We start from the raw sequence: 13,907 nt of genomic DNA, 5'->3' as shown, positions 1-13,907 counted from the left end.
TGATTTTCACCCAGGTGTCATCCACATACCTGAACTCTCACCAGCAAGAACTTGTATCACCACCCAACCTGTACTGTGTTTTTTCAATATGTTCTTTATATTGTAAATACTACTAGAATATTGCTCCACTCTTTGCTTGATCTGTACTTTCCTCTAAGTACAGGGGCGATCGTGGCTCAAGAGTTGGGAGTTCACCTTGTAATCGGAAGGTTGCCGGTTCGAGCCCGGCTTGGACAGTCTCGGTCGTTGTGTCCTTGGGCAAGACACTTCACCCGTTGCCTACTGGTGGTGGTCAGAGGGCCCGGTGGCGCCAGTGTCCGGCAGCTTCGCCTCTGTCAGTGCGCCCCAGGGTGGCTGTGGCTACAACGTAGCTTGCCATCACCAGTGTGTGAATGGGTGGATGACTGGATGTGTAAAGCGCTTTGGGGTCCTTAGGGATTAGTAAACCGCTATACAAATACAGGCCATTTAATTGCTGTGTTTTCCCACATCTGCCACTTTCTATTATCACGCTGATGTTTTGAGTGACTAAATCAGGAATACTGCCTCCTATTCTTCTCATACTGGGTTTAATGAAAGAAGATTTCCGTTTTTCCATTGAAGTTCTTTGTTTTGATCTTTTAAAGGATCCTGTGATGATCCAGAGCCTGGCTTGTCTCAAGGAGTCTCTCAGTGACCTGAGCAACACCTACACTACAGCTCTGCTGGCCTATGTGTTCACTCTGGCAGGAGACGTGGAGACCCGAGCTCACCTTCTGCAGCACTTAGACACAGTTGCAGTGAGGGAAGGTCAGTCATCCTTTAGCAGGACATCATTCAGGCTTTATTAGCATCACTGTGACTGTTATTGTGTTTGTAGGAGGTTTCCTCTACTGGTCTCAGACAGCAGCAGAAACATCAGCCTCCCTGTCAGTGGAGATCAGTTCTTATGTGCTGTTGGCCAAACTCAGCGCCTCCCCGACTGCTGAGGATCTGGGATATGCCTCTGGTATTATCAGGTGGCTGACTGGGCAGCAGAACTATTACGGAGGCTTCTCCTCCACTCAGGTACTACACCACCCGAACAGCATGAAGCTCAACTTTGAGTTCATATACAGTCTTAGACAAAATCAGGGACAGAAGAAATAATACTGAAGCTTTCATTTTTCTATCAGATATGTAAAACAGATTTGTTTTAGCCAGGCAGGGATGTTTTTATTCTTTAGTTAGAATGTGACATTTAAGTTTTGTCTAAAAATTCATTGTTTTAACAGAATAGCAATGTTACCTCAGACTTCTGTACACCAACTACACGTAACAGCCTGTAAATAACAGATCACCTGCAAGTTTATACCTGTAATTTCTATACTTTGATAATTCTCCGTTAAAGATATTTTAACCTGTTTAACGTTTATTTAACCAGGAAGTGAAATTTAGAATAGTTGAGATTAAGGATCTCTTTTGTGAGAGGGTTTCAAAGTGACACGGGCAGTTTTAACTTAATGTCTATTCCACTTAAGTCCATGTAATATGGAGACATATGCTGTGTGTGTTAACCACAATGCATCCATCCTGTAGGACACGGTGGTGGCTCTTCAGGCTCTGGCTCTCTACTCCACTCTGGTGTTCAGTCCTGAAGGTTGGAGCACAGTGACAGTTCAGGCTCCCAGCAGTCAGCTGACATTTGATGTAAATCAGAGCAACAAACTGCTCTACCAGGAGGAGGCGCTGCAGGACGTGTCAGGAAAATACAGCCTGGAGGTGAAGGGCACTGCATGTGCTTCAGTGCAGGTCAGTGACAGCATCATGTGACAAGCTCCTGGTTGATGTCAGAGAAAGGGTTTCTTCTTTTACTTTTTACTTATAAAACTTTAGAGAGCATTAGCATTTCCACATGTAAAGCTCATCTTGCACATTATTTTCATACACAATAAAGACATTAGACCTGGCAGTAATAACTGTAGAGAGTACAATGCTATTTTTAAACTAAATTAGAGAACTGAGCAAAAATAAATGAACTTTCTGTCTGTATCAGAATCAGGGAAACTATTTTTTACCAGAGGGAAAATGAGTTGTCATAGCAGCAAATATACAACAAACATGAAGCACTCGTATAAAATGAGTGTAGCTATAACAGAGATACTCATATTAAGATGAATATAGACATATAGGTATGAATATAAAAGTATGTGTGCAAATATGTGTCATGGTGTAGAGCAGTGACAGCAGGGTGCACTGAGGTGTGATTAGTTCTGTTCCACACGTGACCCAAGTGTGTTTCCCAGATTTCTGCCACCTACAACATCCCAACACCTGCTGATGTCACCACTCTCAGTGTGAAAGTCCAACTAGAGGTCAACACCACCAGTGAATCTGCTAGACCCAAATTCACTGTGCAAATACAATCGCTGTAAGTATGTTGTTACGGGCCCCAGGAATGGTGCCACAATAACAAAGAAGAAATCCCTGCAAATACAGGTAAAGTTCAGGAGCAATGAAGACACAGCGCACTCGGTTTGCCTCTCAGATTGCATCTCTTATTCAAGTTTCAACAAACATGAACAACATTAACAACATCCATGTGTGCATGACTTTTTCAGCCCCAGTGTCCATATCTGTCCATTTCCCAAAGTCACAAGTAGAAAAATAAATGCATTCACACTCTACACTTTCCACTATTTTACATGTACTTCATAGGATCGCTCAGTGAAAGCAAAACAAAAGTTCACACACGCTCTAGCTTAAGCGATTAAAAGCCACTGTAATCTACAGTGAATTTACAGCAATATTCAACTGTATCTAAAGCAAACCACACTCTTATCTGGTTGAAATTAAAGTGGACAACTGTACCGGTTCTGAATACTGGAATTGAGGAAAGATAAACACATCATTTACAGCACACTGAAGATGAAACTCACTTTTGCATAACATGGGCAACTTCCTTCTACTTCACATGTCATTAACACTCACACATTAAACAGCTTTATACTTTTCAAACATCAATGACACTTAAGCAATAAAACATCTTTGTATCATAAACTTTATATAAAATAGTAAAGTGTGCGGGAGTACCAACCTTCATAATGAAAAGAAAATAAATCTATATGCATGACCTTCCTGCAAGACAATGCTCTGGGCGCTACGACCCACAATACAAAAACATTACCGCAACGTTTCTGCTAGCGCCCGCGCAGCCTGACCCCGCTGTCTCACACTGATGCGGGTCACACGCGCGGCTGTGCCCATAAGTGTTACAGGTACTGTCTTACTTCTTTACAACTTAGCATGGAGATGAAACATTGCTATGTAACAAACAGTGGTAGTAGGGCTGGGCCATATTATACCGTTCACGGTAATACCGGTATAATGCTAGGCAACGATAAGAAAATGAAATATCGCGATAGAATATGGGTAAAACGCGCATGCGCAGTGCCGAAAAAGCACGGCGGTAACGCAGAACGAGAATGGGGAAAGCAGATTGTTGAGTGAAACGGATGAACCACAACTGGTTTGTAAAAATGGTGCAACTTAACTGGTTTGGTGTTTGTCCGTCAGATACACAAGAAAGCACATTTTTTTGTAGAACATGCAAGCGGGCCGTCGTTATTGCCGTATTTGTCGGACTACGGTGCTCGTAAATCTGGGAGTAATCTGGGTCCTAAACTCCGTCCTTTAAGGTCCCGAAGTCAAACGAACATCACTGAGAGTTTAAAACTGTCTAAATTCTTTCATCTTTAATAAAACGATCAGCATTGCTGCTTTACCAGGTGTAACTATGATGTTTAACATCCAGGCATCCATGAAAACAGAATTCATTACATTTAACGGAGTTAGAAGTTAGCAGGAAGTTAGCGGAAGTTAGCTCGCTAGTTACCTAAGCATGATATAGCATGTTCTGACTGAGAGATTTCTGAAAAAATTCAAACGTACAGCTCTGCTATCACTTCCAACCTAAATGAAGACAGGAAACTACACAGCAGTGATGTTTGTAGGGTTACTGAAGTTGGGCTAGCTGGTATATAATGATGTGCTACGTGATCGCTAGCGACACAGCTGTGTTAGCATAACATAAACAGTGAAGCTGGAGGATGAAGGCTAACACTTTTCCACTTGATAAAAGTTAACGTGAAGGTTCCCGATGGTTAGAGACAAATGCAATCTCATGGCAGGATGCTGTAAACAGACCAAACTTCAGTCAGGAGAACAACTGAGATAATCCATCCACAATAGAAGGTTAGTCATTAATATATTGCAACAACATGGGAATAGAGCAGCTGTGATAGAATACAGCATTAATGAATCAATGGTACAGAAGTGGAGGAAGCAAGAAGAATGAGTTGAATAAAGTTTGATTTATCTGACTGCTTTGTTTTGCTTAATGTGCCTTATAATCCCGTGCACCTTATGGTCAGAAAAATACATATTTGACTTTTTTATTTGGCACACTGCAGTTTAATGTTGCAAAGCACCTCTTTTTAATTTCAGTGGCTATTATACATGATTATGCTCAGGATATGTCAGCTCATTTCTACTGGAAATGCCTTTTGGTAAAACTTTCAGCAAGGAATTTGCATTTGCACTGTTAAATGTTTATATAGCTTTAATGCACATAAAAAAAACAGCTGCTTGTTTAAGTAAAATAAATGGATGGGGTTTTTTTGCGCTAGTAAAGTTGTGGAGTTGTATTTTGTCTCGCAGAAATTATATCGCCAGTTATATCGTTATCGCAAATTTTCAAATATATATCGTGATATATATTTTTGGCCATATCGCCCTGCCCTAAGTGGTAGTATTTTTTACCGAGTACTAACCTGCAAATACAGGTAAAGTTCAGGAGCAATGAAGACACAGCGCACTCGGTTTGCCTCTCAGATTGCATCTGAATAGTGGGCGGAAGTCCATCCCCCTAAAGCAACTGGGGTGCACCTGCCTTGAAATAATAGTTCCACCTGAGGTGTTGCTCCATTTTTTTCTCTCCTTCTGTACAGTCCATGTGACAAAATAATATACTGCATAAATTGGTCATGTTACCAAAGTCATTTTGAATATTCATAGTCACAGAAAATAACAAATAAACAAATTAAATAAATTAAATTAGATGATTAACACAAAAGTGGCCACGCATTTTGGGTGTGCCACAATGTGACAGGTTAGAGGAGTGCTCTTTACCCGTGTGGAGGAACTGCTGGTAGATGAAAAGCAAGTGTGCACACAGGTCAGTATAATCACACTGTTCAAACACAGGTACAGTGGAAAGGAGAAAACTACAAACATGGTGATCCTGGACATCAAAATGCTCTCTGGATTTTCCCCAGACCCCGAGTCTTTGAAGAGTGTGAGTAATTAGACAGATTCTACCAACGAGTGCATCTCATGTGATAATTGTGATGATAATAATAAAAATGATGTCATCTCCTCACAGCTCAAACGTGGCTCCCTGGTGAGTCGTGTTGAACAAAAGGAGGATCATGTTCTGGTGTACTTAGAGGAGGTAAGTGAAAGTCACCGTGGGGACACCAGATGATGATCTTTGGTACAAACTGTGTCTGCGATTGTTTCTGTCTCGTCCAGTTATCAAAGGACACGCCCATCAACCACAGCTTAGACATCATCCAGGAGCTCCCAGTGGACAACCTGAAGCCAGCCGTGGTCAAGATCTATGACTACTACCAACCAGGTCCAAGTCTAGCTAAGCTTTACTCCAACAGCACACTGACACACTTCAGAGGATTCATCAGACTGAACAGTTCATACAAGCTGATGTTTCCATCAGTGGGACACAGAGAAATGACACTTTCATGTTTTCTACCATGTTTCTGTCAGGTGACCAGGCTGAGACCCAATACATGTTTGTCTCGTGAGCTGCAGGTAAGAAGCTGTAATAACACACAAGTACACCTTTCACACACATTCATGTTCACAGCATCAATGAAAAGGACCAACTTTGAACTTTTACTAACTTTTGTTTTTCGTCTCACAGTTTGAAGAAGGTGTGGCTGGTCCTGAGGTTTCAACCTGCATTTGAATAAAGATACTTTTTCTGCTCACATGTGTGTATGCGTGTGTGTTAACAGCTCCAGTATTATTAATGCTTCTTTAATGACATGCTTTATTTTTAAATAATAGGCAGAATGGAAAATATAGTGCTGTGAATGCACCCCTGAGACTGGCCTTATGCCACATTTCTGTCTTTGTGCAGGTTTAGGCAAAAACAAAATGGTGCAAGTGGGCAAAACATTAAAAAAGCAAAACGTGCTCTTGGGAGACGTTCAGTGACAGCTGGCAAGTGACGTCCACGGAAATAAAAGAAAGAGAGACAGCTGTGGAAGAGAGACAGAGATTAATAACAGATATGATTCGATGCAGAGAGGTCTATTAACACATAGTGAGTGAGAAATGTGACTGGAAAGGAAAAACTCAATGCATCATGGGAATCCCCGGCAGCCTACGTCTATTGCAGCATAACTAAGGGAGGATTCAGGGTCACCTGGTCCAGCCCTAACTATATGCTTTAGCAAAAAGGAAAGTTTTAAGCTTAATCTTGAAAGTAGAGATAGTGTCTGTCTCCTGAATCCAAACTGGAAGCTGGTTCCACAGAAGAGGGGCCTGAAAACTGAAGGCTCTGCCTCCCATTCTACTTTTAAATACTCTAGGGACAGCAAGTAGGCCTGCAGAGCGAGAGCTCTAATAGGGTGATATGGCACTACAAGGTCATTAAGATAAGATGGGGCCTGATTATTTAAGACCTTGTATGTGAGGAGCAGGATTTTGAATTCAATTCTGGATTTAACAGGAAGCCAATGAAGGGAAGCCAAAACAGGAGAAATCTGCTCTCTCTTTCTAGTCCCTGTCAGGACTCTTGCTGCAGCATTTTGGATTAGCTGAAGACTTTTCAGCGAGTTTTAGGACATCCTGATAATAATGAATTACAATAGTCCAGCCTGGGAGTAATAAATGCATCAACTAGTTGTTCAGCGTCACTCTGAGACAGGATATTTCAGGTGCTGCACATCTCGTATCTTCACACCATAGACAATTGCCTTCAGATGACCCCAAAGATAAAAGTCTAGGGGGGTCAGATCGGGAGACCTTGACCTTCAACTGGCCCACGATGACCAATCCACTTCCGTTGAGATGCTGCAGTAGCTGGAGTTTGTAAGGGTGCCATTTGTGAGTAGCTAATATCCACCGAAGAGATGTTCGACTAATGCCACTCTCCAGTGACATGTGGCGAGTGCTACAACAATATAGAATTATTCACAAAAGGACTTAGTAACGCCGTTATTCCCATCACTGTTAGTAACGGCGTTACTTTTTTCAGTAACGAGTAATCTAACTAATTACCATTCCCATCGTTACAACGGCGTTACAGTTACTAACAAGAAAATGCGGTCCGTTACTATTTTTCAACAAACAGACGGTTGAAGCTGTGTTCAGTTTACCGCATCTTATATCAGCTGCACGGAAGTAGCTGACTATGTAAGTACAGCTTTAAGCAGCTGCGCGCTCCCGCGGACGGTAATCACGATCACTGTCTAGCACAACACCTGGAGCTAAGGGGGCAAGACAATCGCATGAGTGCTGCTGTTTGGAAAAGTTTGCCCGTGCTTTTCAGCTGAACTAGCATGCTAGCGCTAAGTTATCAAGTATTAGTCTAAATATCAACTGGTGCTAGTGATGTTTTGGTCTCGAAAAAAAGTAGCCTAGATGTTAAACTTACCGTGCAAACTTTCAGATGAACAACCACAGATCCTCAAAAAAACCAATCAAAATCGTATAATTGTGATTTGTCCTAAAAACGTCCTTGGTAAAAGCTCGACGTTTTCTCTCTTCGTTTTGCAGATGGTGCGTGCTGCTGGTTCGTTCACTGTAGCTGTGAACTAGCGGCTCTTCTCCCGCTCCTCCCGCCCTCACGTCATTATCCAATCAGAGACGAGCTACAGATGCACATTCAAAATTAGGCGCACTCAGTGCAGGTTACAGTAGGCTACAGCTCTGTGGAGAGGAGGCACCATAGACATCCTATGGGAGGCACTGTTAGGTTGTTTAGCCTGTGATATGATACATTGCTGACCTAACCCAAAAACAGTAGTCTAGTCTAAGTATCACATTACAATTAAAATAAACATAAAGAATACAAGGATTATAACTGAACAGAAGTGTTACTTAGGCTATCGATAATAATAATTTCTTATTGGTTACTCTACAATAGGCTGCAAATAGCCTGAATGATTAAAAAACAGACAATGTCATTATAATTGTATATCTTTATATAGCATAAAAATAGAGAAGTAACCTCTCAGGTTCACAATGACATTTTCTGTGAAAACATTTTTATTAGCCCTATACCTGAATTTGCATAATTTCATGAATCATGTTAAAAGTAGGTCCGTTACAGGCCTACATTATAAACTTGTAAAGTGACTTACATATAATTCATGTATTTTTAAAAACAACTGACTAAAACCATAGTTTTTACAATATTTGCATGTCAAATTAACATAATTGCTTTGTTATGAGTATTAAAGTATTTCACTGTTTTTGTTCCCAATATTTGTAGTTTTAACAAATAAATTTGATTATAATCACACATTGATGTTATAAATATAACAAAAACATTCTGTTTAATAGTTTACAAAAGTTCACTGTGATTGAAACAGAAAACTTGTGTTTTGGGGTTTACTATACATGTCTGTAGGGATTTTACATGGTTTTTATGTCAATTTCACTACCATTTTTTACAGTGTAGTTAGCGTGTAGTGTTGTGGCTAGTTTTGTGTTGTGTGTCAGAACAATGAGGCGACTGCTGTCTCCAGGTAGAAACAGGAGTGATACACCTGCTGCTGTCAGGCCTGCAGGTATCAGGCTGTGATGTTCTCCTTTATAGTGGACAGAAATTATGTTTTTGGAGTGGCACAAATAATTTGTGTGGCATCTTATTGAATGCAGAACAGCTGGTTGCTCTGAAAATAGTTTGAAATGGTTATTTAAAAATATCAAGGTAAAAGGTAAATGGATGCAAAAAACTTTGTTGTTTGCAAAACTTGTGTATATGATTTTAAAATTGACAATTAATATTTGCATTTAAAGTTATGAAATATGATTCATTGAACATGTTTGTGGTTGTTACTGTAAAAATATAACTTTTTCTACTCTGATTTTATGGTTTTGACCTTCCAAAACAGAGCTACCCAGATCACTTAAATTACACAATTGAAAGCATATGTGTATTGTTTGAGTATTGTGTATTTTTTACATATATTTAAATAATGTCCATTTACCTGTTACTGTCATGATCCTGGGTCACTTTGACCCAGCGTTTTTTTGTTTCCTTTTGATTTCATCTTGTGTTTTGTGTTAATTCTGATTTTGTATTAGTTTAGGGTTGTACCTGGAGTTTAGTGTTTTATCAGCCTTACCCGTGTCTGTCCTCTGTGCTCTGTTCGTGTCCCCGTGTTTGTGTTGTAAAACAGTCTGTTTCCTGTTTTACTTTGAAGGTTTGTGTCTCGTCTGGTGAATTAGGTTCAGCTGTGCTCCCCTCCTTTGTGAAATTCTCTCATTACCTTTTGTGTATTTATAGGGTGTGTCTGCCTGTGCTCCTCGTCGCGTCGTCTGTGTTTCTCTGTGAATCTTCTGTGTTACTAAGCATTATTCCTTGTTTCTCTGTGTCTCTCTGCTCCTCGCCCCGTGTCCTCCTTTTGTATTAGTTCTCCCAGTTTAGGTTTATGTTCAGTTCTGCCTTCACCTTGGTTTATCTGTTGTAAATAAAACTCTCTCTCGCATCTCCACCACCGTCTGCAACTTGGGTCCTCATTCTCTCCACCACACGACTGCTGCCCAAGCCGTAACAATTAGTTTCACACACCAAATCCGGTCGTTGGTACTTCCTGGCTTGTGTAGCCAATAGGTAAAAAAAAGGTTTTACGTGCTTCGGAATTTGTTTGTGCTTCCGAGTTTGTGTGTTTTGGAGTTTTTAATGTTGTTACGTCCCCACGATGAAGGTCTAGGGGTGTGCGTGGGGACTGGTAACAAATGGGTCCAGAACAGAATGAAAGGAGAACAGACAGAGGTGTTTAGTACATAAAATAGTTTTTATTATAGAGAACCTTAACATAAAGAGCCAGCAACGCCATTTTTCCAACAACACTAGAAAAAGAAAAAGGTTGCACAACAAAGAACACAACAACTGAACAAAAAACTCCACACCACACGGAGGATCTTTCTAGGGGCCCACAAGCTCACCATGTCACTAGCAGCAGCTAGCTTTACTGCTGCCGAGGCCCACAAGCCCACATTCCTCACATGAAGCAGCTACACTTAGTGATGTGTCCTGTGTGTCGAAGCTTCGAATTGTGTGTCGGGTAATCTCGGGGGGTTTTTTGTGAAGTGCGTATCGAGGCTTGCTTTGATTACATATGCAGTGACGTTCGAGGCCTCGTGGGCAGTACGTACCATGTGACTGATTCAGAGACTGGTTCACCGGTTCGCGCCAGATTCGAAATAAAATGGGCAGCAAAACACAGCTGAGTTCCCATCACACTGTTGTGGAACTGAATTACCGGTATGTACGTGTTACTTGAGCATTTCTTCTTCGATGGAACCAGCAAGGAAGAGATTTTTTTTTTTTATTTCATCTCTCCTAATAAAGTATGCATACAGTAATAAATATCACAAATGATAAGCACCATAATATAAATAAACAACACTACAGATCCTATAATCTGATTTCTGTCTCTTAGTTTATTAAAAAGTGAAGCACCAAACACTAGTTTGTGTCATTATCCAGATGTACATAAGCATGATTACACAGTTACTAGGAGCGGGTTTTGATTATCGATTAAAATCGATTCTAGCTTGGATAACGTGATATGGATTCATTAAAATCCTGAATCGATTTTTAATATAAATACTACTACATTTCAACAATCACCTACCAGCTAAAACAGTAAATGAGAGCAGGTACACCGATTCTGCACAAAGACGTAATTACAAAGCGCGGACCCGCTGACGCATCAGAATCAGTGAGATGTCAGCTTTCTCACCAGACACGGTCGGGGCTGAAAGCCGACAGCTCGCTGATGCTGAGATCGATCGATCGATCAAACTCACATCATTATAATCACAGAGCCCGCTTCACTTGAATTGTCCACTTGATGGCGCAGTAGAGCAAATGAATCATCACAATGCTTCGAACCATGAGTCGACCAATTGGGTGGAAAGCTTCAGTTCATCATGAGGCTTCATCTCACCATCACTAGCTACACTACACACTGCTTCCACACGTCAGGCAGGACAATCACATACCTAAAACACAACACGGAGACACCAGAGAAAAACCACCCTCTCACAACCAATTCCTCTCCAGCTTATATCACCTCAGAGAGGTGATTGCTGACTGGCCCCAGGTGGTAAATGAAGCAAATGAACAGCAGCTGTGTCCTGGAGAGAGAGAAGAGTGAGAGAGAGACAGAGGCATGGAGCAAGAGAGGAGAAGGCAGAGAGAGAACACCACACCCACACAATTGTAGTTTCAGGAAGCCCTGCTAGGGCTGTAACACCCCCTCCCATAAATACAAACCAGTGGTTTGTCACATGATGTCATACACAAATCTTAAATGTTTCACTTACCATGCACCACAATAACAGGTAGGCATAGCCTGCCAAATCTGCTAAGACCTTTTCGATGGGTTGAGTTGCCAGTTGTCTGATGCTGCTGAGATGCTCGCAATTTAGAGTCAAATTCTTCCCATATTCCACCTACAGGTGGGGATGAAGCAGCCCCTCCAGATGAGCATGAGGTAGTTTCAGGAGTGGGGACAGAGCTGGTGGCAGATGATGAATGTGCTGACATCTGACTCCAGGGCTGCATTTCAGTTTTAAGTTGAGCTTTTACATGGTCAGCGTTTGTGGAGTCACAGAATCCAAGGCTTTTAAATCTGTAGTCCAGGAAAGGTGCAGACAGCAAAACCATAAAATGTTTCAATTGGGTTGGACGGGGTAAAACAAATAATGACATTGATTCTTGCAATGCTTTTCCAAGAAAGTTTTATTTGATATAACAGGTTTCCAAATGTTTTATTTCAAGTAAACAAACCAATACATTTGTTTGTAAAACAAATAATTACATTGATACTTTGTAAAGACTTTCCAAAAAGGTTTTGACTGGCAACAACGCTCACCTTCTAAACCCAACAGAACACCACTGGGACCTTATGTTTCCCTCCATCTGACTGTGCAGGAGCTCAGTGTTGGGTTTGGTAAATGGTCTGTTTCATATTCAGTGCGTTTAGACTCTTCCTGGTTGTTGATGTTTGTTTCTAAAGATGTTGTTGATGAGACGTTGTAGAAAGCAGCTTCACCTCTGATCACACACACACACTCAACTCCACTCGCTCACCTGGAGGATCAACACTCAGGCTAATGATGCTGATGGGGTTATTGCTCTGGGGATTTAGCAGGTGAGCTAAATCATGTGTAACATGTGAATTTCCTGAGTGTGGCATTAATAAAGTCTGTGTCTATGCCAAACCTGAAGTTTAAACTCATTTTTTAAATTTACCAACATTTCTGATTTGCAGCTAAGACTGTGACATGTTTTCACCATTTGCAAGCCAGAAGAGTGATCGCTCTTGAAGCCTGGTTACTGCAAAATACTAGGACTAATAGTACTAGTTCTTGTACTACTGCTACTGCACAAAGCATATTGTTCAGGAATTTCACAGATTTGTTTAAGTCTAATGTGTTGGCTTACAGGTAAACTGGTTTTTGAGGTGGAGAGGATGAAAACTTCCAGCATCACATAAAGTTTTCCGATCAGTAGGTTTGGAGTAAAAAAGAACTGGACATATATTTGTCTTTTTTGGGCTACTTTTATGTCAAGAAAGTTAACTTGTTTAGAACTGTGATCAAGGATAACACATAAACCCTTGAAAATGTGAAAGTAAAAATTGTACAAACTCCAGAAAATGTGGCAACTGATGTGGCAAAAGTGCAGGCAATTCTTTACTTAAGTAGAAGTACAGCTACTAGTGTCAAAATGTCACGGTCTGGCTGGCAGACTGTGGGGGGTATGGGGAAAAGGAGGACCCAGGCGCGGAGCTCTGTGTAGACAGTGCGTTTATTTACAGTGAGGTAACAGATGCACAATAAATCCCCTTTGCTCCTGTCACAAGTTCAAAATATTGGGGATGGATACAGGAGGAAAACCAAAATAACAACACTGGTCCGGCCGGGTCAAGTCAAACGATGATTTTAATGCACACGTGTGGGAGATGAACACTGCACGCAGACAGCATCGATCTCTCTCCGAAAACCACACAACAATAGTTTTTATGAAAATCAGGGTATTGGAACGCCCCCTCATGCGTAAAGTAGGTACAATACATCTGTGAAGGTTCTCAGTCATCCAGGTCATCGTAGTCAAAGGAGTTTGCAAAGAAAAGCGTCTGGACTTCTTTGAGTTGCTTGAAGTGGGACCCCTTCCTTGTGGATCTTAGGAAGTCCATAAATGCAGGGTATGGCATCCCCTGGATAAAGGCGGTGATATTTGAGGCGGTCAATGATTTTGTCCTTTTCAAGGTCTTGAAGGCAAGCTATAACTTTCTTTTTGTAGCTGCTTGTGGGGTCTCGTTTTAAAGCTTCGTAGGTGTTGTTGTCACTGAGGAGAGTAGTGATCTTTGTGTGGTAATCTGTTGTGTTTAGGACCACGGTGCACCTTCCCTTATCCGCTGGTAATATAGTCGGGAGAAATGGGTAAAGAACTTTTCAGACCGGAATCTCACTGAACCTGAAAAGAAGGTTTTAGCCAAAGGACTCAATTTCGCCATTTCTCCGCAACAGTTGCCCATAGTGGACCTCATCACAGCCACAGAAACCGCCATACGGATTAATAAATTATCACAGACAGAAGCAGAGCAAATCAGGATGAA

At 41.2% G+C, this 13,907-nt stretch overlaps 1 protein-coding gene and 1 long non-coding RNA gene across 2 annotated transcripts in view; one reads left to right on the top strand and one right to left on the bottom strand.

The window, feature by feature from the left end:
* The window catches only part of LOC102080123 (alpha-2-macroglobulin), a 34,405-nt gene extending 28,379 nt beyond the window's left edge, over positions 1-6,026 (top strand). The window contains exons 28-36 of the mRNA XM_019357222.2: positions 627-789; positions 860-1,047; positions 1,558-1,770; positions 2,265-2,389; positions 5,224-5,314; positions 5,402-5,470; positions 5,551-5,656; positions 5,803-5,847; positions 5,960-6,026. Of these exons, the coding sequence (XP_019212767.1) occupies positions 627-789; positions 860-1,047; positions 1,558-1,770; positions 2,265-2,389; positions 5,224-5,314; positions 5,402-5,470; positions 5,551-5,656; positions 5,803-5,840 (993 nt within the window). The 3' untranslated portion in view covers positions 5,841-5,847; positions 5,960-6,026. The remainder of the gene's footprint in view (positions 1-626; positions 790-859; positions 1,048-1,557; positions 1,771-2,264; positions 2,390-5,223; positions 5,315-5,401; positions 5,471-5,550; positions 5,657-5,802; positions 5,848-5,959) is intronic.
* A 61-nt stretch (positions 6,027-6,087) lies between these two features.
* LOC112845474 (uncharacterized) lies at positions 6,088-8,826 on the bottom strand. Its single transcript, XR_003218298.1, has 2 exons — positions 7,700-8,826; positions 6,088-6,299 (listed from the first exon to the last, which is right to left on the bottom strand). It is a non-coding gene; the product is annotated as an uncharacterized LOC112845474 (long non-coding RNA).
* Between the last annotated feature and the right edge of the window lie 5,081 nt (positions 8,827-13,907).

Source organism: Oreochromis niloticus, unplaced genomic scaffold (assembly GCF_001858045.2).
Source record: "Oreochromis niloticus isolate F11D_XX unplaced genomic scaffold, O_niloticus_UMD_NMBU tig00007510_pilon, whole genome shotgun sequence".
NCBI lineage: Eukaryota > Metazoa > Chordata > Actinopteri > Cichliformes > Cichlidae > Oreochromis > Oreochromis niloticus.
This window is presented reverse-complemented; position numbering and strand designations above follow the sequence as displayed.